General features: G+C 48.3%; 3 protein-coding genes across 7 annotated transcripts in view; 1 reads left to right on the top strand and 2 right to left on the bottom strand.

The window, feature by feature from the left end:
• Positions 1-687: 687 nt before the first annotated feature.
• Positions 688-10,887, bottom strand: CYB5RL (cytochrome b5 reductase like). 3 transcript variants are annotated; one of them, XM_084211125.1, is made up of 7 exons: positions 10,808-10,887; positions 9,579-9,770; positions 8,596-8,744; positions 7,397-7,484; positions 4,265-4,369; positions 2,962-3,165; positions 688-1,385 (listed from the first exon to the last, which is right to left on the bottom strand). In XM_084211125.1, exons 2-7 carry the CDS (start codon positions 9,765-9,767, stop codon positions 1,182-1,184), a joined length of 939 nt encoding a protein of 312 aa, XP_084067251.1. In that variant the 5' UTR covers positions 9,768-9,770; positions 10,808-10,887; the 3' UTR covers positions 688-1,181. The 3 variants fall into 3 exon arrangements, with proteins under 3 accessions (XP_084067251.1, XP_084067252.1, XP_084067250.1); XM_084211126.1 differs by having other exon boundaries at positions 10,723-10,860; XM_084211124.1 differs by lacking the exon at positions 10,808-10,887 and adding an exon at positions 10,348-10,620.
• A 185-nt stretch (positions 10,888-11,072) lies between these two features.
• MRPL37 (mitochondrial ribosomal protein L37) lies at positions 11,073-15,116 on the top strand. Its single transcript, XM_084211507.1, has 7 exons — positions 11,073-11,536; positions 11,757-11,940; positions 12,408-12,523; positions 13,022-13,207; positions 13,496-13,653; positions 14,131-14,334; positions 14,901-15,116. Exons 1-7 carry the CDS (start codon positions 11,134-11,136, stop codon positions 14,976-14,978), a joined length of 1,329 nt encoding a protein of 442 aa, XP_084067633.1. The 5' UTR covers positions 11,073-11,133; the 3' UTR covers positions 14,979-15,116.
• Positions 15,117-20,169: 5,053 nt separating this feature from the next.
• Positions 20,170-23,743, bottom strand: part of SSBP3 (single stranded DNA binding protein 3) — a 53,877-nt gene continuing 50,303 nt past the window's right edge. For 2 of the 3 annotated variants that reach the window (XM_084211549.1, XM_084211550.1), the window contains 9 exons: positions 23,526-23,590; positions 23,380-23,428; positions 23,193-23,228; positions 22,953-23,007; positions 22,467-22,537; positions 21,732-21,810; positions 21,507-21,535; positions 21,218-21,319; positions 20,170-20,652 (listed from right to left, as the gene is read on the bottom strand). In XM_084211549.1, coding sequence (XP_084067675.1) covers positions 20,623-20,652; positions 21,218-21,319; positions 21,507-21,535; positions 21,732-21,810; positions 22,467-22,537; positions 22,953-23,007; positions 23,193-23,228; positions 23,380-23,428; positions 23,526-23,590 — 516 coding nt within the window. In that variant the 3' untranslated portion in view covers positions 20,170-20,622. The remainder of the gene's footprint in view (positions 20,653-21,217; positions 21,320-21,506; positions 21,536-21,731; positions 21,811-22,466; positions 22,538-22,952; positions 23,008-23,192; positions 23,229-23,379; positions 23,429-23,525; positions 23,591-23,743) is intronic. The other variant, XM_084211551.1, reaches the window with a different exon arrangement.

Genomic DNA, 23,743 nt, shown 5'->3' with positions numbered 1-23,743 from the left:
ATCCGACACAGCCTGGAAAACCCCAACACAGGATGAACTGGGAATGAACAGAAAAACACAAGGTGTGCAGGACTGTTGTATTTCCAGGTGTAGATGCTAAACACATGAGTCTGAAAAGATAAAAGAGTGGATAGCACATACTTCAGAGGAAAAGCAGCAGCATTTTGGACTGAAAAAATAGGAAGAGGTCCAGGTGCCCAGGCTGGGTGCTGTGCCAGGCTACCATCCCTGAGGCAGTTCCCTGTCCCACAGGGAAGCACCCCAGCAGACCCCATGCAGCTTTCTCTCCTCAGGTGCTGTTCCTGTATGCTTAGGGAACCTCCTCAGGCACTTGAGAGAGTCCTGTGACAACATCAAACAGCTGTTTATTTGTAAAGAGGTTCAATTTAATGAGCCAGGGTTATGATACAACACTTAGGGGACATCAAAGCAAATAACCATCCTCCCTGACAGACAGCAGCCACCCCCCAGCCATGCTCTCCCAGATTTAGGACATGCTCTTTGTGGCCCCAGGTAGCATTTCTAGGGCTAACACAGGGTAGGTTACACTGGCTGTGCCAGGACAGGAGCTCAGCCTGCCTAGGTTCTCACTAGACAGAATGTATCACTCCATCCTTATGGATTCACTCTCCATATATAGCTGGAATGGCTGTTTTCAGAGATCAGTGGACTTGCTCTCTATTAATGTACAATGGGGCAACTGAGGTTGAAGGGACTTGCCTGACATCAGCCTGCACATGACAGAACCAAAGGGATCCCGACTCTGCTGTCCCCCTGGCCTGGCAAGGATCCCTGAGGATTATCCCTCTCCTCTGGACACCTAACAGGGCACAACACCACTGCAGAGTAACACAGATTGCAAAGCAAGTCACCAATCCTCATATTACAGCAGAGCTGTGTGCATGGATGCTTTCTAGTACCCTCTAAGAGATCTCTCTCTTAAAATTGCACTTGAAGACTTTCATTAAAATTGCCATGCAGGTCCCTGAGGTATGGGTGGCACACCATGTACCAGCCACTCTGGAATGGCACCTGTTCCTTAAAACACCCTGGACTGAGGGTCAACAAATAGTTGTTCCAAGGAGCTCAGTCTTCTAAGCAGGCCCATTTTGTGCAATGTCTGCAAAGAAACAAGGACATCCAAGGCTCAGCCTGAGGTTCCTCAGATCAGGAATGTACTGCTAAAAGACAAAACAGGAATTTTCTTCAATTCCTGCAGCTTTCAAGTATCTACTCATATCTTCATTGAATGCAGAAGAGCCACAAATTAATACAAATGGCTTTCTTCGACAGGAATTTACTATTGTCTTCATCAAGTCTTCATTGAGACGACCAGTGTACGTGTTTTCCTGGTAGCTCCAAGGAAGTTTTTCCAGCGAAGTTTCCTGGAAAGGTAAAAGGTTTGATGTGTGTGACACTAAAAAACACAACATTTCTTAGAGCTGAAGCTCCCTCCTCTCCTCAGAGTGGTGCACAGGGTGATTTTCACCTTTGTGACACCATGTGGGTGACACTGACCCTTCCTGCAAGCTGCATTCCTCTTCCCAAGCCCAGATGAAATCCTTCCCTACCACTCACTCAGAGGGGACTGAACCATCACAAATAAATGCTGCAGAACTTTTTTCATTTAGAACCATCTCCCAGGGCACATTTCCTATTCCCAAATCCCAAGCCTATTCCTCTCCATTGCCTCTCCCATTCCCAAGCCTCTTTCAGTCCCATCTCCCTTGACCAAAACTGAAAGAAGCCAGCTCTGCTCCAAAGCCAGCTCTGATCCCATGAGAAGTGTCAGCTCCTGTGGTGCTGCATCCAGCAGGGACTCCCCTGCTGCAATTAATCAGGAGCAGAAGGTGCTCAGATGTGGTGGTGACAGGCAGCACAATGAAATACAGACAGATACATAATCCCAAGAGGGAGGATGCACGAGCCAGCCTTGGACTACCACAAACCTGCTAAGAGAGGAGGAAAAAGGGAGAGAGGAGGGGCAGACAGTGTTGACAGGGGTCAGGTGGGTTTCATGCCCTTCGCTGATTGAATTTCAAGACCTCCTCATGCTCTTGAGACAGCAGTCAAAGAGTTTAAACACCCTGAAAAGGGTATTTAAGTCATGCCACCAGAGACAATTATGGTTATGCTCCTCCAGAGCAGCTGAGGGGGTTCCCAAGTCACCAGCACTTTTTCCTCTACCAAATCTCATCCTGTCGAGGCCACGTGTGGAACAGAATGTATGAGGCAGTTCCACTGTGAGAGATACAAGAAATGATTCATCTGAGGAACTAAAAATGCAATGGGATTCATTCCCTTAGCATAAATAATTCTTTCTATATCCTCCCAGCAATGAATCCTCATTTCTGACAGAAATAATTTTTAACCACCAAATCCGTGCAGAACACAGGCAACTTTGGGACCAAATGGAAATGAAAAAGACTGCTCAAAATGTAAGACCATTGAGAGGTATGCCCTCATCCCATGAATGTGGCAGAAAAGTAATTTTACAGAGGGGGAGACAACTTTTAGAAGTTTAAAAATGGGTCAGCAAGGAAAAATAATTGCTGGGAAGTTACTCACACTAGAGGAGAGCTCTAGCCATGAGCAAAGAATGGAAGATAAGGACAGATTAAGGCACTGGTATTAGGAAGAAAGAAACAGCTTATTTGCTGTTTAGATGCAACAACAACTGTCTGAAATGGTGCAGGGGAATAACCAACAGTGACTATGGAACAGTAGGTCCATCCCAACAGAACAGGGAGGCAGAGAGGAGCAGTGATGGTCACTTCCCCAAAATTCTCCAGACCAGTAGCAGTGTGAGTACATGTAGCAGATTTAAGAACAGCAGTTACTGGATCACAAATCAGGCTGGATGACTGGGAAAGAATTAAGCTCATGCTTTGCTTATGGAAAAATGGAGGAGGCAGAGGCTCATCATAGAAACACAAACATGCTTCTTATCCATTTATTTACCTGGCTTAGGACATAAAATATTCTAATATTCCAGTACCGAGCAAAATCCTGCAGAAGAGGTTTTAAATAAATTTTGTCAAAGGTAGGGAAGCAGCCAACAAGAGTCACAAAGGTTTCATCCTCTTCATCATCTGTTATGGACTGGAGGATGGGAATCATTGGTGCAAGGCCAGTGCCAGAGGCCAGCATGAGGAGTTCTCCATGCTAACAACAAAACAGAGAATTTGGAATGAGCTATGGTAGCTGGAAATGGGTGTGCTCATGGTCAGTTCCTCTTGTTGCCACCCTGGTAAAGGATCTCTTGAGAAACAACACACCAGAAGGTCGTGAACTGGTAAATTCAGATCCCAAAAATTATTTTTCTGCAAAGGATTACAGATAGCACTTAGAGAGTTTACATATAAATTCTAACAAAACTGGATTTTACCCAAATATATTAATTTATCCTAACTTTAGCCTTGATTTCAATTATTCATGTTTCAGTTTCAATTCTGCAGTATGCTTTGCTGACCCACTGTGTCTTTTCTTCCACTGGAAATGCTCCCTGGGTTTCTCTTGGTTGCTGCAAAGTAAAATCATGAATGTCCTCTGGAGGAAATGAGTGTGTGAGGAAGCAGGACACAACTGCTCTGCATAGAGCTTGGCCACTCAGATTTTACTTATTTTTGTTAGGAAAAAAACCCAAACAAAAAAAAACCAAATCCAGCAAAAACCCCAAAAGGCTTTGGGATCTTAATGACCAGTGTTTCAAATTTGCTCCTCATTTGAAAGGTCAGAATTAAGTAACTGAATTAGTGTGTGTGAGAAGCCTCCCCCTGAAACCAGATCTGCCTTTCCCTGCAGGCAGCCTGGTATTGGCAGGTGGGATCAGCGTTTGGGGAGCGACCTGACACCTCAGCAGCTCAGGGAATACCCGAGAGAGGAGAAGATTAGCACCTCCCCTTCACCCCTACTCACTCACAACACAGAGATGTGGGTCAAATCAGGCAAAACCCATCCACACTCATTGCTGGTGCAAAGAAAGTTCCCTTTGTTAGGCATGTCAGGAACTCCTAATGCAAGTGATGAACACGGAGCCTTGCTAATATTTTCCTGTCTCCCATCCACCTCCTCTTCCCTGTTAAATATTCTGCAGTTCAAGAAAGTGCTCCAACTGACTGCTAATGCTGTCACACCGTACAGTAACCCAGGAAGTCTCTAAAATAATCATGAAAACAGTAATCAAATTGATGTCTTCCCTTCAGAGTATTGAACAAAGCTTGCTGCCACAGGCTGAAGCATCCTATGGCTCTTAGGAACTAACCTTATTAGGTTGATATGGGAACCCTCCAAACGGCCCACGCCAAAAAACCACGTCTCCTCTTTTCCATGTTTTTATGTATTGTGACATTAGCCCAGCTTCATAGCACTAATAAAAAACATTGCACAAAAGAAAAGAATAATTATACTCCATTGGAAAGTTTCCCAGCTTCAAGTCGATTATAAAGTTATCTACATTTAAACGAAAAGGGGACAAAAAAACATTTCGTGTATTTAAAAAAGAAAGAATGATCTGCTTGAAAAATAACTCAAAGTTATACCCAAAACAAAGACATTTAAATTAAATCATATTGGAACCATTCCAGCTTGACTATAATGTAAACACAACCCCCCTCTCACGCAGCCTGAATTTCCAAAACTGGAAAAAGCTTATCAGAGTTCTTGCTTACAAAGCACACAGAGAAGAGTGTCTTGAATGCAAAGCACAGTGCAGGCCTTCAAGTGTTCTCCAAATCTCAGGGTATGGGGGTCTGGAAATGCCCTCTGGGTACTGTTAGTTATATAAACACTGCATAGCTCTTGCTTTGTTTCGGTCTCTCAGATGCTGCACTGATACAATTAGTGACCCAAAGTCAGGCTTCTCATTTGTAAAACTCTTTGTTTTCAGACCAGATCATCTGGATGCTGAGGGATGCCTCCACAGTTCCAAAAGAATATGTTAATGTTGGCCCCATGGAAGAAAAACACGAGCAAAAAACCTGCCTCACTTTCCACCAGGCACAAACAACATTATCCAGGCTGCTGCCTGCAGGAATGCTGATCTCACTCATTACTGAGGAGAAGGGCTCAGTGCTTGCTGGAAACTAAGAAGAGACAAGAGGCTGGAAAATGAAGGGCTTGTCCAAGCAGTTAGGTTGCCATCCATGCCCTAAATGTGTGACCACTGAATGTTTTAAGAGAGAAATGTGAGCAAAAGGGCAGCCACAGTCTGGGATGTGGCTGGAGAACCAGGACTGGTCCAAGCAGCAAGAGCTGAACAGCCCAAAGCTGCAGCACACAATGGGTCTCACAAGGATAAGCCTGGGGAAGAGCAACACAACCAGGGGTCAGAAGATGGGATGTGATACAAGCCCACACAAAAGAAGTGCATTTGGGGGTATTTCCTGCACAGGCATTGGAGAGAAGCCTGGTTCCACACCCCAGTGCCTTGGCTGGCCACCAAGCTGCACTGCAGGCAAACAAAATTGGTGAACCACAAAGCAGCTCAGAAAAAGCCAGTGAGGGAGCCCGTGCTTGTGCTTGCAAGCAGTGTTAGCTAAGAAAGAACACAGATGCTCCTCCCCTCCCAGCCTCCCACTTAAACCTGAAATATTAAGAAGTATTAGCACCAGTTGTTACATTCAAAAGGTAAATCACACACACGTCCAGGCTCTGAGTCATTGTCAGAATTCTTTCATGTTCAGAGGGCTCTGGGCAGGTGCTAAATCTCGTGCAAAGAGTGTGCACTTGCTTCAGAGAAGCAAATTTTATACCTCCCTTCTTCAAATACATCCAGAAACCCAAAACAAGAACAGAAAAGTTCACTAACTGCCTATTCTCAAAGGTAATGGAAACTAAAACAATCCTTCTTTCACCAAAATTATTTCCAAAAAAAATTGAAGTGAAAAGTGATTGAGTGGGTTTAAAATGAGTTTTTCTAAATAAAAAGAAGAAAAAAAATGTATCTCCTGGGGGAAAACTTCCACACCCCATTTTACATGGAGAGAAACCCTAACATTATAAAATCACTCAAAAAGAGGGTTATGCTCTGTAAATGGCAACTCCCTCACTCTTAACTGTAGTATCACAAATGCAATGCCATAATAACAGGAGACAGAAGGGTTTGAACAGTGCTTGGATTGCATAGTAATAATAATATACTACTTTCCAAAATTGCCTCAATAGTGTGAAATATACCACAACCTACAGAGTGAGTTATAAAAATGGCTGCTTTACACTGGGTGTTACCAACCTCTTTTGTCACTGCCAAAGAATAACTATAGCTCCTTTTGGGATGAAAGGTTCTATATAAAGGAAAGGTATCATTACAATCATTACTATTATTATTGAAATGCAAAACCTGTGAGTAATGAGCCACTATACATGAAATTTCACAGTCATCCTTGAATGTATCCTATTAATGCAACTCAAATGCAACGTTTCTCTCCCCTACCACACACCAATTGCCACAAGAATGGGGAAATGACCCTCCCACAGGTGTCCTAGAGAAGCTGTTCACTTTTCTAAAGATCAGGGTTTGTGTTAGAACATACAATGCATAATAAACCCCAGAAACATGAAATCCTGGAAGACAGGCAGAGAACAAGTGGCCCTTCTCTGCAAGCCACCTGGGATACCCAGCACTCTGAATTTCACACCTGTACTGGTCTGTGTCTGCCCTGAGGCATCCCTAGTGACATACAGATGCAGTATTGGAAAAATGTTCAAGTCACTATTTGCCACACAAAGTAATCATTTATGAGCACCCTGAAGACTTACACGAGACAAATTTCTAGCCAAATCTCCTATAAAATCCTTTTGAACTCAACCAGCATTTTGTGGTTGACTCTATAAAGGTGAGGACATTTGTCCAAAATGGGCTCTGCCACCATGTCCACCTCAAGAGATGCAGGCTGTGCCTATGGGACACCTCTGTCCCCTGTGGGCCACAAAGTCCCTCTCACACTGCAGCTCCAGAGCCCTGTCTGCACACCAGGGGCAGGTGCTCACTGACAGAGGGGTGTTCTTCAAGTAAAATACAGAGGGGAGGATAAGGGCAAAGGTTTCCCAAAATCAGCGGTTCAGCTGGGCTGACAAACGGGTGCGATTTCAAAGACAGCCTGAAAAAAGCAAAATGAAAGGAGAGAAGTGGAATGGACACATCTTTCCATCCCAGGAGCTCTCCCAGGTGATCCCAGGGCTTCTGCTGCAAAGCACTTGTTTGTGTGTCAACTCATTCTGCTTTCAGTTTTGAGGGAAAAACTGCAATTTTTATCAGCAAAGCAAAAATGCTTGAAAACAACAGAGAAACAGTCCATGAGGGATTTGAGAGAGTCTCACTTGAAACACTGACAGCATGCTTGGTTCCTAAAGAAAACACCTTATACTCTCATCCATATTGTCCAGGCTTACTTACTTTAATTAGAACTTCAAAGTAACCTTCTGCATTCCTGGGGCTAATTGGAGTATAGGCTCTCTGGACCTCCAAACCATTCACCACTCCTCTGAGAAGAGAAACAGGAAACCCCTGTGACTTGGGTCATTTGGGGGGCTCCTGCAGCTCTCTGGGAGACAGGTCCTCTGCCCCGTGCCCCAGCCTGTGCACAGATGCAAAACATTTCCCTTCCAGAGGCAGAAATCCAGGGGGAACAGAATGGCTAACAGCACCTTTTTGTTTTCCCAGTGGTGGCCTCAGCTGTACCACATCCAGCTCCTGGACACACCCCTGAAAGGGATTTTGTAAGAATATGCATGAGTGGCAAAGGGGAGAGAAAACACTTAAGTTTGCTGCTCCTTTTAGGCTGGGGTCACTTTCTGCATCCAGTCAGCATCTGGTAATCAAATAACAAAAGCCAAGGCACAGCCTTGACCTCAGGCCTTGTCAATACAGACTGTATTTTCCTGTAAGTCTTCCCTTTCCATGGAATTATCCACCCTGCTCTTTGCTACTGACCACGGGAGTTGACTGAAGTGACCAAACCTTTTTCTGTGCTGTGTGATGAGCCAGGGCTGGAGGGAGGAGCATGTGCTGTCAGCAGAGCCAGCTGCACACACCAGCCCTGAACGTACCAGGCACGTCAACAGATGCACATCAATGGCATCCTAACAGGACTTTCTCTGTCTGGCAATGATCACCACAGATGGCTGAGAGACAGAAACTTTCCCCAAGTGGCCCCTTTCTGGCAAGCAGCAAACTACATAGGAGGGTTGTTTTGCTAGAAATCAGTCAGGCAGTGCCTGGGTACTGAGGTGCTCGGTTACCCCAAGATACAGGGCCTAAAATACCCAGCTCTGGGGCAAGTGCAGCTCATTGTCTTCATTCCAACACGCTGGAGTAAATAATCTGTTGTAACATCTATTCTTTTCGACCTTTCTTTCTGCAAATGTATTTTCTTAATCACACCTAGTTCTTTCTGAGCCACCAACGCAGGGATAATGCTGAAGAAAACTACAGCTTTTACCATAGAATTAGTAGAACTCACGAGCTCTTTCATCTGTGTCATTGTGGAGGTACAGAAATCATGATTTGCCTGCTATGAAGCCTTTGTCTATTGACAAAACCCTACGTGTTAGGTTACATAATGCAGACTGTTTAACTAGCACAGAGAACAATACCTTAACACGATATGTTGTCCTAAACTCAATCGCAGGCTGCTATTTCCCGGTAATTCAAATTTGTACTGGTAGGTGTCCTCTGTCAGCTGCTCCACCGAGCTCACGCTGAACGCAGTGAATGTATCTGGATTCAGCTCTGAATTATTGCTCTGCAAGAACAACAATAAATAATTACTTGGTTAGATGGTGTCTTTTATTATTTCATTTTTCTCTGGAAGCAAACGTGTGTGCTCATTTAGTGCCAGAGATACTCAGGACGTATATTAAACACTGAGGCCCGGCGCAAATTCCAGCTCTCTGCTGATTCATTATCATGTTCTGCAGCGTGCACTTTGGGATCTTGCATTTCTCCCCACCACCACCTTTTTAAATTACTTTTTTTTTACACCTTACAGCAAGGTCATCCTATTATGACTCACTGCGACCATTTTCTCGTGTCTGGAAACAAACAGAAATAATTCTGCTAAAAGAGCCAACCGCTGCTTTGGGGGCAACTTTGCAACCTGCTGATGGCCACAGTGAACAGAAAATATTGTCAGTTGTTTCAGCTGATCTTTTTTGCTTGACCCAGCACAGTTAATCTAATGTAAAAGGGCACTGACAGGCTAAAAATTATACTCTGAAGACAACTGCTGCACCACACACAAAGCAGTGTTTTCTCAGCGTCAAAACACAAGTGTAAAAATCAGGCAGAGATGAGAAAGGTGGGGAAAACAAAGCTTCTCCGAGGAAACTCGGAGAAGCTGCAGAGCCAGAGCTGTAATGCGACACCAGGGAGAACTCTACACTTGGAAAATCACATTACAGCAGGGAGAGAGCGGCCAAGGGGGAGGGTGAAGGCTGAGTTTGGGGAATTGCATTTACAGCCCTCTCTTAAGGCACCACTTGAATTTATCCCTGCATCCCTCACCCATCACTACCACCCCACACTCGAACGAGTACGATCAAACACAGGCTCCAGGATGTGATGGAGAGAAATCGACCTGCTCCTTCTTTCCCATGAGAAGGCTTTTGTCTTGCATTGCTTTGGCTCTCTCCCACTGTGCAAGCTCCTTCTCGTACACATCATAGATGCAGGGCTTGCAGCCGCTGCCGCAGCACTGGGATGGAGAAGGTTCCTGGGGCCTCAGAGCCAGCCAGTCCTCCTCGCTGGCACTCTCGTTGTCACTCATTGCCTGCAAAACACAAGCCCTGCATCAAACCCAGCAGAATGAAAAGCAGCGCGTGCTCATCAGCTGGGTGTTTTCGGAGAAGGACAGAAAATATCTCTTGAGCATCTTGTGTGTGTGTTAAACTGAAAACCTGGAGCTGATCTGTGTCTGCAACACCCCATTTTTGCTCGAGTGCTCAATGTCTCTGCACAAACACCAGACCTCAAAGCCCAGAGCAGAGCCTCAGCCCAGCCTCGGGCCCTCCTCCCCAGACAGGCTGCCCAGGCAAGGCTACACCCTTTAATCCTGCTCGTTCCGCCGTGCTGATTTCCTACAATAGAGCCGCTTGGTCACCCGGAGCAGAAACATCTTAAAAAGCTGCTGCTCGGTCCAGGAGAAAGGGCGACAAACCCAAGCAGCAGGACAATGGGTAACAAACCCAGCCACCAGATGCGGCCTGAGTTCTGTGCAGCTCCGGAACGGGGGAGGGCGGCGAGCTGAAAGCAGCGTCTAGAACCAAGAGACCTGAGGCAAAGAGGGCAAAGTCTCAGGCAAACAACCACTTTGGTTATGGGCTTTGAATACACGGCTTTAAACTCACAGGCAGGGGAGGCCAGGAAGCACAGGATTTTATCTCTTGCTCCTGGTCTTCCCAAGGAGTTGTACCCACTGAACTCTCCTCAGGCCAAAACCACGCCGCAGACATTGCGGGGCTCTCCACTCCTACACATGGGCTGAGCGAAGGCTCCTCACAAGGCAGTCGTGTCCGCATCCCTTGGACACAAAGCGGTCCACAGGAAATTATGAAGCCACGGGTGACGAGGCGGAGGAAGCGAACATTTAGCGCTTCCAGCAGTTTCACTGTCAAGGTCAATTAATTAACTAACCTTCACCCCTGTAACAGAAACACACTCATTTCAAGGAGGGGGGCGGGGAACGGAAGAGAGAACCAAAGGCGACTGGCCCGGCTTCCTACCGCTTTGTCCGGGGACCCGGGACAGCCACGGGCTATGAACGGGGGGTTCGGGGCTGGGCGTATTTACAGAGTTTCGAGCACTTACTGTGCGCGCCCGGGGGCTCGGACAGGCCGGCCCGGGGCAGAGCAGCCCCAGCCCCGAGACACCCGAGCGGGTCCGGCCGGCTCCCGGCCAGGGACGGTCTCTGAAGTGTCCTCCCGCCCCACAGGTGAGGAGGCGCCTCTCCCCACTCACCAACCCAGCGCCTGCCCTCACCCGCCAGGCAATTTGCCGACCCTCCCTTACCGCGGGGCGCGCCTGCTCGCCATTGGCCGCTGCCGCCGTCAGTCACCGCGGGTGACGGTGGGGGACGAGCCCTCGCCAAGATGGCGGCGGGCGGGCGCTGAGGCGGCGGCGGGAGGAGGAGGAGGATGGCGGCGGCGATGGCGGCCGGGCCGAAGGCGCTGAGGCGGGCGGGGGTGGCGGCCGCGGCGGTGGCGACGCGGGGCCTCACCCGCGGCATCGTCACCCGCGCGGGGCGACCCCGCCACCGCGCGCCGCTTCCGCGCACGCCCTGGACCGTGCGCGGGCCGCCGCCGGAGGTGCTGGCGGAGATGGCGGAGCCGCGGCCGGTGCGGGAGCAGGTGGAGCTGGACACGGTCACGTACGCGGAACGGCTGCACTACGTGCCCGGCCTGGCCCGGCCGCGCTTCCCGCCCTGGGAGCGCGGCTGGCGCGACCCCTGGCACTCGCCGGGGCCGCGCTACGAGGAGATGCCGCTGTACAAGGAGCGCGGGTGCTACATCTGCCATCAGGGTGTCCGCATGCTGGAAGGTACCAGACACCCCGCGCTGTCCCCTGCCCAAGCGCTCGCCCCGCTCCTCCTGCCAAGGGTTCTCCTCGCACAGAGTGTAAAACACGGGCTGTGGGGAGCCCGCCCAGCCCCATGAGCTGCCAGGCAGCCTCGGTCACATAGAGAATGGCTTGGGTTGGAAGGGGGCCTTGAGCATCACCACTGTCACCTGCGATAGATCGCGCTGGGTTGTGTTTCCAGGAGTGCGGCAGGCGCAGTGGCTCACCAAGACGAAGCTCGTGGAAGGTTTGCCCCCAGCCGTGCAGGGCATTGTGGATAACCCGGCTCTTGGGCTCCAGGAGCTGGAGGAGAGGGCGAAACACATGGTGTCCCACGCGCGGCTCTGGGGCACAGCAGAGGCTGCTCCCAGGAGGGAACAATATTGGTGAGTCCTCAGCTGTAGAGCAGGTTTTAAACTCTACAGAGACAATTCATACAGAGCTCTTCTATGGAAAGAGGGTGTGCTGTGCAAGACCGTCTTCATCAGATTGTCAAACAAAAAAGCAATAACCAAAGCAACAAATAAAACCCAATTCTGAATATTGGCAATAGCACTGACATAAATACTACGTTAGATCAAAGCTTCTTTCAGGCCAATGTCACTCTGTTTCAACTCAAGATCTACTAGCTGATGCAGAGTATTAGTTTTTAAAATAATTGTAAGCATTACGTCTGCCAACTTGAAACAGGCCTGGTGTGTGTGATACCAATCTGCAATCTCTGTTAACTGTTTGGGAGTGCTATGCCATTGTATGTTTTACATACAGTAATTTTACAGCATTTGTGCCCCAGAAGTGTCTGCCTGCTATTATGATCTCATTTTTATGTAACTGTTCTTTTCTTGTTTTACAGCCCAATGCTGTTTGAAAACCTGATACATATATGCCGGTTAATGTCTGGGCAGTATCCTTCTCTGAGTAAAAGGATGTTGGCTAGAAACTGCAGGATAGCAGCAACATGGGAAAGAGGTCAGTTGCTGGCTGTGGTGGAAGCACTTAGCTCTGTAAGATAAGAGGGGTAGCAAAGCTCCTGGCTTTAAGGCTGAGGATTTGGACAAAATTAAACAATTTCTGGAACCAGGTAATTCTTTCTGGTTTAAATAGGGCTGTTGGCATGGGCAGCCTTGGATGATGGCAGGATGCTGTCCCTGAGGAGATTATTAGGTGTTGATCAATATTGGCAAGATGGTGGGAGAAGGGAACCAGTGTCTTAGATCTGATTGTTTATTTTCTTGTGTCCTAAATCAGTGCTGTTGTTTTTCTAAGGATGTTTAGTTAAGAACTTAGCCCTAGCAATGAATGTTGGCATTTTAGAAGAAGAACCTACAGCAGAGCTACTATTTAAGATGGGTTTGGAGGTGAGGGGGAGAGAGTGAGCCTTGCAGAACAGACTGGCAAAAGGAAATGTACATCTTTCCCTGATGTTATTCCACCAGTGTTTGACTGTGGCCTAATTTCCTTCCCCAGAATCCATCCTCCTTCAGGTCCGTGGCCTGAGTGGAGTACTCATGAACTCTATGACCCCAATACCACCAGTAGCCTCCAAGGAGGAGATACTGGCCACCAAAGAGCATGTTCTGGAGACCTTCTATCCCATTGCACCTACAATCGACCTTCAGGAGGTGAATGTGTACAAAGAGCTCAATGATACAGGTCAGTGCTGATGATAATTATCTGTGTTTGAGTTAACTTGGGACTCCTTGTCCTTCTGGGGGCTGCTGAGAGTAGGGAATGTGTGAGAATGAGGGGACAGAGGAACGGGCACAGGTTTGCAGTGCGAGTGCTCCAGACCTGTGGTGAGTATATTGTTGCCTAAGCAGGACTGAGGACAAAACTCAAACCCCAGCAGATGACTTGAGCAGTTCCTGAAGATAATGGGAGAAAACCTTGGCTGCGTAGCGTCTTCCTGAGCGGTTTCTGACATGAGTATGTGCCCTTTAGGTTTCAGAGATGGTTATCCCTACTCTCATCCTCACACCCTGTTCTTCCTGGAGTCTGCCAACGTTCGCACTGACAGGTTCAGACCAGAACAGCTCCGTGCTAAAATGCTGATGTTTGCTTTTGGCAACGCGCTGGCCAAGGCCAAGGCGCTCCACGGGGTACGTATGGGAGCCTGCTGCTGGGCCTCTCTTCTTCCTCTGCTGTGCAGCCAGTGCAGGGAGCCCTCAAAGCCCCTTACAGTAATTTTCACATCCAAGTTTCCCAGTCCAGAGGTGAAAACCCAACCTTCAGAAATCCAGAAATCCACTGATGAGCAGTGAGCGTGTTTGTGATGCAGCAGGGTGGGATGGGCAGGAACCAGGGAATAAGTTCAGCTGTAAAACTCTAACCCATCCCACAGCTCAGTATGTAAATTGGCAGTTCGTTGCTGGCTGAAGGAGGAATTTTAATTAAAATACAAAATCTACATTCAAAACTTGTTTGACTAGAGTAATTTTCTGGGCAAGGTAACAATATATTTATTAAAATCTTGGCTTTAAACCAACCCAAAGATGCAGAATCAGCAAGTACTCCTACCATTTCTGTTGTAACTAGCTTTTGAAACATTCTCCCCCACATGCCCCTTCTTTTCCTAGAATGATCCCAAGGTTTTGGAGCAACCAGTAGTGGTGCAAAGCGTTGGCACAGACGGACAGCTCTTCCAGTTCATGGTGTTCCAGTTAAATACAACAGACCTTGTCTCTAATGACGGTGTAAAAAACCTAGTCTGGATTGACTCTGATCAGAACCTGTATGAGAGAGCTCAGTGTGTCCCAGAAGTCAAGAAGGGTGTTGTTACGGTAAGGAAAACTTGGGAAATGGTGGTGGAAATGCTGCCCTTCCACCACAGCTGGGGGTCTGGGAGCTGGCACAGAGCTGCAGCAGGTTTTAAACTAGCTGGAGAGACCCGAAGGGACATTGGCCTCATTTTTACCTAAGCAGGTGTTTCTCAGGAGACCAGCTCCTGAGTATTTGTAGTGCTGATGTGTGACGTGCCAAGCTTAACGTGAACTCCTACATACAGATACCCCCAGCTGAAATCCACCATCTCATAATGTGCTTGTTCAAAGCCAGCTCTGAGGAAGGGAGCTCTCACAAGCAGCCACCAGCCTCTCTGGGGAGTAAATAGAGCACGGGGCTGCCAGTACTGGTTATACTGGGAGGGCAGCTCACTCACAAGCAAAGGGGTTCTGCCCTTTGGGATTGACACCAGTAGAAGTACCCCCACCCAAACCCTTCTGGGGAGGGAGAGCACGATTTGGAAGCTGCCATGCCTGAAAGTCTTATTCAAGCATGTTTAAAGCCGTTGTTTGTCTACATTAATCACTTCACTGCAAACTGAGCATCCGTGTCTTTTTCTCTGCAGAAGCCCGCTGGAATTTCTGGCTTTCAGCCAGACACATTCAAGAAGTTTCTGGCACTGTATCTGCATGGAGCTGTGTGAAATTCAGCTCAAATGAAAATACTTCACCAACTGTACCTGCTGCTTCTCTTTGCCAGAACCGTCGTATAATTAAAGAAAGGTGGATTAATTTACTTTAAAAAATAAATTATATTGTTACTGAAAGTAAAATTTCTTTTTTTAAACTAAATAGTACATGAAGAAACTCTTTCATTTTAGGGGCTCACCCCTCTGGATGTGGGTTAGAGAAGTCGTCAGATGCATCCTCCTGCACTCTTCCTCCATTGCCTGGGAAGAACATAAGCCAGTCATTATTCCTCTGCGCAGGCTCTGCTCTCAGTGTGCTTCTGCACAGAGCCAGACTCAAACCTATTCCCGAGGTTGCTTTGAGTCCCTCTGAATGCAGAAGAGACTTACAAAGCTTCAAGGGGAAAGCCTGAGCCACGAGGCTTTTTCATTCTGCCTGGCTTTGACTTTGTTTTACTCCTGGCTGCCGTGGGATGCGTCGTGCTGCCCTGTGCTTAGTTCCCAAAGCACTTAATCGGAGGGATTGCTTTGTTGGATCTGTAGAACCACAGTCCTTTTATCCCCCAATCCTGGATGAAGAGACCTGTGCATTTGGGGAAAGTGGTGTAGAATGTAGCGGGAAACTTTGGTGCCTGTAGCTGGTATTTGCTGCTAAAAATACAAAGGAAGAATTTCTTCCTGCCACACAGAGTTAACTGAGCAGGAAGCATATTCTTTTTAACATGGGGGGATTAGTGTGGGTTTTGTAAAATGAAAGCTAAATTAGCTGCAGCCAAATGTAGAATGTTTTGCAGTTCTGGTACCCTCCAGCACATGGGAAGGGAGAGGACAGCCTGCGCTATTTTAAGGTGTGGAAGAGCACATTTCCAAGAAATTCATCTCACTTCAGTGTCTTGTGTCAGAGGCTGGTCTGTGCTTTGTGATCCCTGGCCATCTGGATGAGCACCCCAGTTGTGTGTTCCAGCCCCAGTCCATCAGGCTGCAGGTTTTGGGAATGTTCACCAGTCACATTTGAGATCAACAATTGCACCCCATAAATTGGGATGCAGTGGCTGCAGGCTAAATTAACAAATCCCTCCACAGTTAGCAGAAGTGCTTGAAAGAGAAAAAACCTCCTAAGCGTTGCATTGCTCTGCATCATCTTAATCCTGCCTGCTCGAGGGATGCCTAATTCAGCCCATCGGAGTAAATCTGTTCAGGTCTGTGATTTGCAGCCAGGTGTTTGGGAATACATTTTAAGAGAGCTGTGCTCTGTGGAGCCTGTCACACGCAGTGGGTGTTTCTTTCTCGGGCTGCTGGCTCCCTGCTGTGTCACATGGACCCTGCTTGACATCCCCTCGCTCTTCCAGCTTCGGGTCATTACCCGTCCGAGGGAGGAAGCCCTGTAGGGCAGCCAGCTGCCCGTTAGCATTCCTGAGGAGAGAATTTCCCTGAGGAAGCCTGGTGGAAGAGCAGCTGTGGTGGAGAGGGGTTGTGTAGAGGTGAAACACCTCATGTGCTTCTCATAGATGTGGGAATTTGTGGGGATGGTCTGTCTGGAAGAGGCAGAGTCCCTTCAGCTGCTTTTACCTCTCAACAAAGACATCTCTGTCAGGGCAGGCAGTTGAAGGGGAGAGACTGAGGGAAGCTGGAACCCTGCTGTGTCCAAGCTGAGCTGAGACAAAGCAAAAGCACAGGGAGGGATGGACGAAGGCAGGGCAAAGGCAGTTTTGAAAAATAGCTGAAGCAGGGAGACATGGGATGGTCAGCAGGAAAACAAGGCTTCGGGGGGTGTGTGAGGCATCAGGAAGCCGCTGGAGGAGAGGGGATCATACACAAGGGTGTGAGGCCATGTCCCTGCTTTGCTGAGGCACAGCCACTCTCACCTGAGCCCGGGGTGCTGATCCTTGTGCAGGGAATGCTCCCCTGAGGGCCTGGAGGGGAGCTCAAGGTGGGGGCCAGGGGAGCTCCCAGCCTGGCACCCGGCACAGATGCTCAGGCTGGCCTGTCGTCTGGAACCAGACAGCCCCACCACCTATCCCTGGTGTCCTGCTGTGCTTCCCAAGCACTCTGTGCACGGCTCAGCTCTCCCAGTTCCTCCAGCATGGCCTGCTGGAATGGGCCCAGCTGAGGGAGGTGGGCAGGGGAGCCCAGCAGTGGGTCACAGGAGCACATCTGGGTTGGCATCAATAAGTTATAAAGGCTCGTCAGCAGATGAATGGCATTACCTCAGCACGGACCAGGGCCAGGCATTAACTTTTCATGAATGGCAGCCAGGGAAGCAGAACACGCAAGAATGGGGCGGCAGGAGCCTGAGATGAGGAGGCAGAGGAGCCTGGCTGCCCCCAGGAGAGCTCTGCAGGACCAGAGGAGCCTGGCTGCTCTCAGGAGAGCTCTGCAGGACCAGAGGAGCCTGGCTGCCCACAGGAGAGCTCTGCAGGACCCAGAGGAGCCTGGCTGCCCACAGGAGAGCTCCCCACCACTCCACACTCCCTTCCCCTGAACCGCTCCCACTGCAAAATCCAGCTCCACAGGCTGCACACACCGTGCCAACAAGTACACACCGTGCTCAGCCTGGAGCCCCTGGTTGTTCTGATCCTCCTCCTGCATTTAATTTAATGAAAACTAATGGGGGAGACAATTATCCCCGAGGCTGGGCTCAGGAGACGTTTCGAGGAGGGAACTTGGCAGTTTCATGGTGATATTTAATAATACCAGCCTGTAACCCTTAAGAACCAACAGGAAGGACTTTTCTGTGCCTCACAATAAAAACACAACAGGCAGCAGTGCAGGAGCCTGCTGCTCTGGGCAGCCAAGCAGGGCCTGGGTAGGCAGGGATGGCCCTGGGGTCTGGGAGGGCAGGATTTCCTGCTCACACTCTATTTTCTGCAAAGCACAGGGGGATGTGATTGCCTGGACCAAAGGCCTAAAACTTCCCCATCTTTCCCCCCGGCTCTGATGCTGCCCACTGGGGAACCAGCTTGGGTTGCCTGGGTTTCTCCATCCCCAGTAGCTCCTGGAGCTGTTTGTTCCTGGGTGGGTGTGTGCACCCACCCAGCACCGCAGCTCTTGCCCAAGGTCTGCAAGTTCAATATTTATATATTTGAGAACAACACTCGTGTATTCCCCTCTCTTTCTTACCTCCCAGCAGTGCAGGACTCTGGCAAAGGGAAGGAGCAGCACCCAGCTCCCGGCCCAGGGAGCTGCTGCAGGGCAGAGCAGCCATCACCACGCTGGTATCCCAACTCCTCCAGCCTCTAACGAGCAAAGCCTGGGGAACAGTGTACCAAAATCCCCTTTTTAGCCCCTAAACACCCCTTTCTGCCTGCAGCCTGATGGGCTGGGTGTGGGGAGGGCGAGCATCCAGCCAGAGCATCCTCAGCTCAGTGCAGACAACACTGACCATTTTCTAGGCTAAATTTTCAAAAAAACCCAAAAAATCCAACAAACAAACAGGCATCACCAAACCTCACCCAGGTCCTGAACTGCATCCTGAATCTCTTTGGGATTTTGAATTCCCAAGCTCAGCCAGCCCTCCTAAAATGCCACCTCAGCTCTGCATCACCTCTGCTCCTGCACTCCAAATCTGGGGTTTGCCTCTTGATAAAGATCAGAAAAAAATACCCAACTCCCACCCTGCGTCTGGCAGCAAACACCAGGAACAAACTGCAGAGCACTGAAATCAAATGTTTATGTTGATATTTATTACAGCAGGGGGAGGGGGGAGAAGGAGGGGGAACCGTTTCATTCAAAAAACCATCCCATACCAATGAAGACAATAATTTAGCTATTCATTTTAAAATACATTAAAACCGGTCCTTTCATTTCCTCACATCAGAACAAAAAAACTAAAAAAAATTTTAAAAAAAAGGAAAACTCCCCCCACACCTGAACAAGATGTAAAGTGGAAAAGGTAAAAATCTGACCCCTTGGGGAGTCCCTGGGTATGCAATGCAACAAATCTGCATTAACTGGAAAATATTAACCTGACTGTAACTATGAGACTGACACCCTCAGACCCCCCCATCCCACCCACCCCTCCCTCCCTCCTGACTTTCTACAGGTAAAGCAGAATGAAAATGCCTAGGAAAAAGAAGGCAAACATTAAAAAAAAATGTTATTCGTATTACACACTAGAAAAAAAAAAAAGTTGTTTTGTCATCTCATGTCTTGCGGTCAGAATAATAAAAACAAGCCCCAAAAACATTTCAATGAAGGGGTGCGGAAAAAAGACATCCCTTTAATAAAACATTATCAACAAATATCGTACACAAACTACAATGTATAATAATTATTTTTTTTTTTCCCCTCTCGGTAATTTTCGAACCAGACTACAAGGTAAGAAAAAACACTGAAACAAGATACAATGCTTTCAATAATCCGCACAAAGGTCAAATCCAAGGGAGAGAATATTTTACAGAATATGATATACATGGAGCAGAAATGGGAGCTGGAGAAAAACCAAGACCAAACTACAGGGTAGTGTCATGTACAGAGATCCCAACCCGCCGCCTTGGCTCGTCCCTTCCTCTCCCACCAGAAGGAAGGGCCTTCGATGCTTGCCATTAATTTTTATTTTCTTATTACAGAGCGAGCCTACAGAATAGCAAGGTTACATTTTAACAACAAGAATTCCTTAAAAAATATCTCCATCCAGTTCCAAATCATAGATAAGTGATATCCTGACAAGAGCACATCTCTAAAGAAAAGAAACCCCCCCCGCAAAATACCCCCAAAGCAAATAAAAACCCCAGAAAATCCCAAAGTTAGCTGGAGATCACAGTTTCAAAGTCTCAGGTCAGATTAACCTTTTTTTTTTTTTTTTTTCTGGTGGATTAAAAAAAAAGTTATTAAAAAAAAAAATCTATTTTTGCAGTGAACCAGCTGAAGGATTCTGGGGAAGGGAGGGACAAGAGATTTCTTCTTGTACTCAGAGGAGGGGTAAAGACTAACACAGTGCATGCCACAGTCACAGAGAGCAAGATCACGATTCATTCGAGGATGTGATCCTAGAAGGGGTCACCTGCGTTAAACAAGTTTATAACGAGGTGCTGGAGTCTCTTCCCCAAAGCAGATCTTGTTAACTGGAGGAGGAAGCGTTGTGCTGCAAACGAACAAAAAAAAAAAAACAAAACCCCAAAAAATACACGGGAAAAAAAACCCCAAAACCAAAAAAAAAAAAAAAAAAAGGAAAAAAAAAGAAAAACAGGCCTTCTGAACGAAAACCACCATTGTAAACTGTCCAGTTTATTTAAAAAAATGACTACAACAGAGACAACATGATTTCATATCTAGACTAGCTTCCTGGTGTCGCACGGCACAAACATACAACAGGTTCGGTTTCTGTCTTTATTTAAAAGAACAAAGCAAAGAGATCGGAGTTGGGTGCTAGAGGCTTCCGTTTGTTTCCAAAAAGAAGTGTCATGTACATATATAAACCCTTCTGCACAAAGAAGGGTCTTGTCATGTCTTGAAATATTTTAAGTTTTGTCCTTCATGTTTTATGGAATAAAAAGTTCAGCCTTTTTATTGCATGAAACTAAACCTGGGGTTTTGGCCCCCGCCACGCGTGTCCCTGCCCATACACCTAGCTTCTTCTTCTTCTTCTTGCATAATTCGTTGAGATCCTCCGAACGGCAGCTGACTCTCTTGATCCTGGAGAGGAGGAGGGGGAGGGAAATCACACACTCATCGTCATGCTGGGGGAATACTGCAAGAGAGACAGAGCCACGGTGAGAAACCAGGCGGGTCACAGCCCCGGACATCGAAGAGAGGGATGCAAAAGGAGGCTGATGACAACTACACAGCAACCTAATTGGATCTAATAAACCAGGAAGAGAGGATATGCTGGAGACTCCAATTTACCAGGGCCTAATCTGCGCTGTAACTTGCTTTTCCGGGAAGAAAATCAGCAGAACAGTATGGGGCGAGATGCAATTTGAAACAAATAATTAACATGCACATGTGTATGTGCTGCTAATGGAGGGAGAACAGGAGGGATGTCTGCAGCCACCCACGGAGCCTCCAATCGGCCAGGTCAGCACAGCCACCTCTGCACCACCTCCTCTCCACCTGTGCACCCATCCCACCACAGACCCCAAGCTTCCACCCACTGCCTTACTTCCTCCTGCCCGCTTTTCTGTCCTGCAGCAGCTCCCACACGGCACAACCCAAGTCCAAAAGGTCCCCACCGTGCCAAGCCCACCCATCCCAGTGCTGGGACACCTTGGGGAGTGTCCCCCCATCCCCAGGCAGGCACTCATTCACTCACTCACATTGTCATTTTGGAAGGAATGGAGAAAGTTGCCTCCCAGCTCCCCGTCGTCTCTTGGAGTGCCCGGGGGATTGCTAATGCCACTTATGTTGTTTGGAGAATTCTGTGGGAGATGGAGGGGAGGTGGTGAGCAGGTCCCCACAGCCCCCTGAAATGCCACAGGGGCAGGACACAGCCCTGCCCACCCCAGTCACACTCCCTGTGTCCCCATCCATCAGGGTCACAGCAGCACCCCAGTGCTGAGGGAAGGGCAGAACCCACACACCCGCCCTGCAACCAGCCCCACTTACTTTTGGAAGTCCATCTATGTCTCCTGACCCTGCAGAGAGGGGAGAGAAAGGAGAAGAGCCTTACTGAGCCTGCAGCTATGGCCCTGTGCCCCCCACAGCCCCCTGACTTCCACCCAAAGGCTCTGCTTTGAGCACTGGTGCCAGCTGGGGGCTGAGCCCAGGATGGGAACATGCACTGGGATGCTCTGCCAGTGTCCCCAGGGGATGGAGGAGGTCAAGGCTCACCTAATGATCCGTTCATGTGATGGGGCTCCATCCCGCCCATGCCGCCCATGGGGCCGTCAGAGCCGGGGCCCATCGGGAACTGCGCAAGAAAAAGGTGACAAACCCAAAATCAGACCAAAACAACCCCAAGGGAGGTATGGCAGAATCACTGAACTGTTGAGGCTGCAAAAGTCCTTTGAGATCACCAAGTCCAACAGTCAACTCAGCACCCCTACTAAACCATACCCTGAAGTGCCAGAGCCACACATCTCTTGGACACTTCCAGGAATGTGACTCCACCACTGCCCTGGGCAGCACATTCCAATGCTTGGCAACCCCTTTGATGAAAAAAAGTTTCTGAATATCCAATCTAAACATTCCCTGGCACCAGATGGGGGGCTGTATCACCCCCTGGGGCTGTGGGGCTCATGGTCCTCTGGGTTCACCTATAAAATTTGGCTGAATAGCCAACCCAGAGCTGCAGCACAGCATTCCAACCATCATTCCACAGGATTTAAGGTTGCCCATATCCCACAAAACCCAGCACCTTGGCCGGAGCAGCAGGACTGCTGCTCTCTTAATAAGCATAAAAAATTAACAAAGTCGCCCAAGAGTTAATCACTTTTTGATGGTTTGTTTTATTCCTGTTTTGTAACAAATGGCTGAAATCAATTAAACTGCTTTACTCTCAACTGATGAAGTTAATTATGATTTGTTATGGTATCTGATATGTAAATTATTAGAAAGCAGACTTACATTCGATCGACTGCCTGCGGGCGGTACTGGATTAATCATTGTGTAGATGTTGTCACTTGAATTTGTTGAATCTGTGGAACAGTGAAGCCCAGTAAGTCGGGTGATTAATTCATTTCTTAATTAAAACAAACTCATGCCACTTGAACTCATTCTTTTGTATTTTATCACCCAAAATTCCCTCTAACTACCACCATTTTCTGGTTAATTTGTATTTAATGAAGATCCACAAAGTTTTTAATCACAGAAATTCAACTGTGAAAAATAATTCAACTCCTGGCTGGGAAGGGTGGGGAGATAATTCCTCACCTTCCTGAGCCCCCCCAGCTTCCCAATCCACAGGGGGATGTAGGAACATCCCCAAATGCGATCCCAAAGTCAAGAAGCCCATGCTACTCACTTCCCAGAAAGCCAAAAGACACAAAAATTGGTTATTTCCAACAGGGCAGGGATGGCCCTGGAGAGAGAGGGGTCTCAGAGGGCTCGTACCTGCAGGACTGGGCATGATGGGTGTCCCTGGAGGGCCACCGCCGCCGGGCGGACCCTGTGGAAACAAAGCCGGTGTCAGACGTGCAAACATGAGCAGTGCCCACCTCTCCCTGCTTTCTAACACCTCCCCCAAATCCCAACCCCCAAACCCAGCCCAGTGCCACCTCCCATGGCACTGACTCCCCCCAAACCACACGAACTCCTGACGGAAGGACAGACAGCAGGGGCAGGAGGACTCACCACGTATGTACCAGGCGATGAAGAAGAGTATGGGATCTGTAGGAACAAGAGGGACAGGTTCAGCCACGGGCTGGGAGTCCCAGCAGCTTAAGCAAGAGGCTGGGGAACCTCCTCTCATTAGCAGGGCTCAGCTAATGGGGAATGATCCCATTTGCAGGACCCTTCCCAAGCAGCCCAAGATACTCACTGAGTTAGCACTGCTGGGGTTCGGCCACGGTCTACCGGCGCCCGGCCCCCTGGGGACAAAATCAAACAGGGGAAAGAATAAGTTGTGTTTTTCTGCAGGCAGTCCCGAGCCAGTGGGGAAACCTCCCAGAGTGGGGATTGCCTTACATGTTAATTCCAGGCATGCCAGGACCTAGGGAGTTGGGTGGAGGTCTCATGCCGCTGCCGTAGTTCTGCAACGATAGCCAAGGGTCAGTCTACCGTAACGGGCAGGGACACCAGAGAGACAAGAGCAAGGGGGGAAAAAGCCAACAAACAAACAAAAATACAAGCGGGTCTGTGTGCAAAAATGAGCTTTAAAAAAAAAATTAATGACGATGAACATA

Source organism: Fringilla coelebs (genome assembly GCF_963513975.1).
Source record: "Fringilla coelebs genome assembly, chromosome: 9".
Classification (NCBI taxonomy): domain Eukaryota; kingdom Metazoa; phylum Chordata; class Aves; order Passeriformes; family Fringillidae; genus Fringilla; species Fringilla coelebs.
This window is presented reverse-complemented; position numbering and strand designations above follow the sequence as displayed.

Bases quoted from the DNA above. Each gene is read 5' to 3' on its own strand.
- CYB5RL (XM_084211124.1), bottom strand. From the start codon at position 10,518: ATGCGGACACGACTGCCTTGTGAGGAGCCTTCGCTCAGCCCATGTGTA. The intron at 9,771-10,347 runs GTGAGTTTAAAG...TGTGTTTTGCAG, and splicing joins CTTCCTGGCCTCCCCTGCCT to GCAATGAGTGACAACGAGAG. The intron at 7,485-8,595 runs GTATTGTTCTCT...TTCTCTTCTCAG, and splicing joins GGACAACATATCGTGTTAAG to AGGAGTGGTGAATGGTTTGG.
- MRPL37 (XM_084211507.1), top strand. From the start codon at position 11,134: ATGGCGGCGGCGATGGCGGCCGGGCCGAAGGCGCTGAGGCGGGCGGGG. The intron at 12,524-13,021 runs GTCAGTTGCTGG...TTCCTTCCCCAG, and splicing joins AGCAGCAACATGGGAAAGAG to AATCCATCCTCCTTCAGGTC. The intron at 13,208-13,495 runs GTCAGTGCTGAT...TGTGCCCTTTAG, and splicing joins CAAAGAGCTCAATGATACAG to GTTTCAGAGATGGTTATCCC.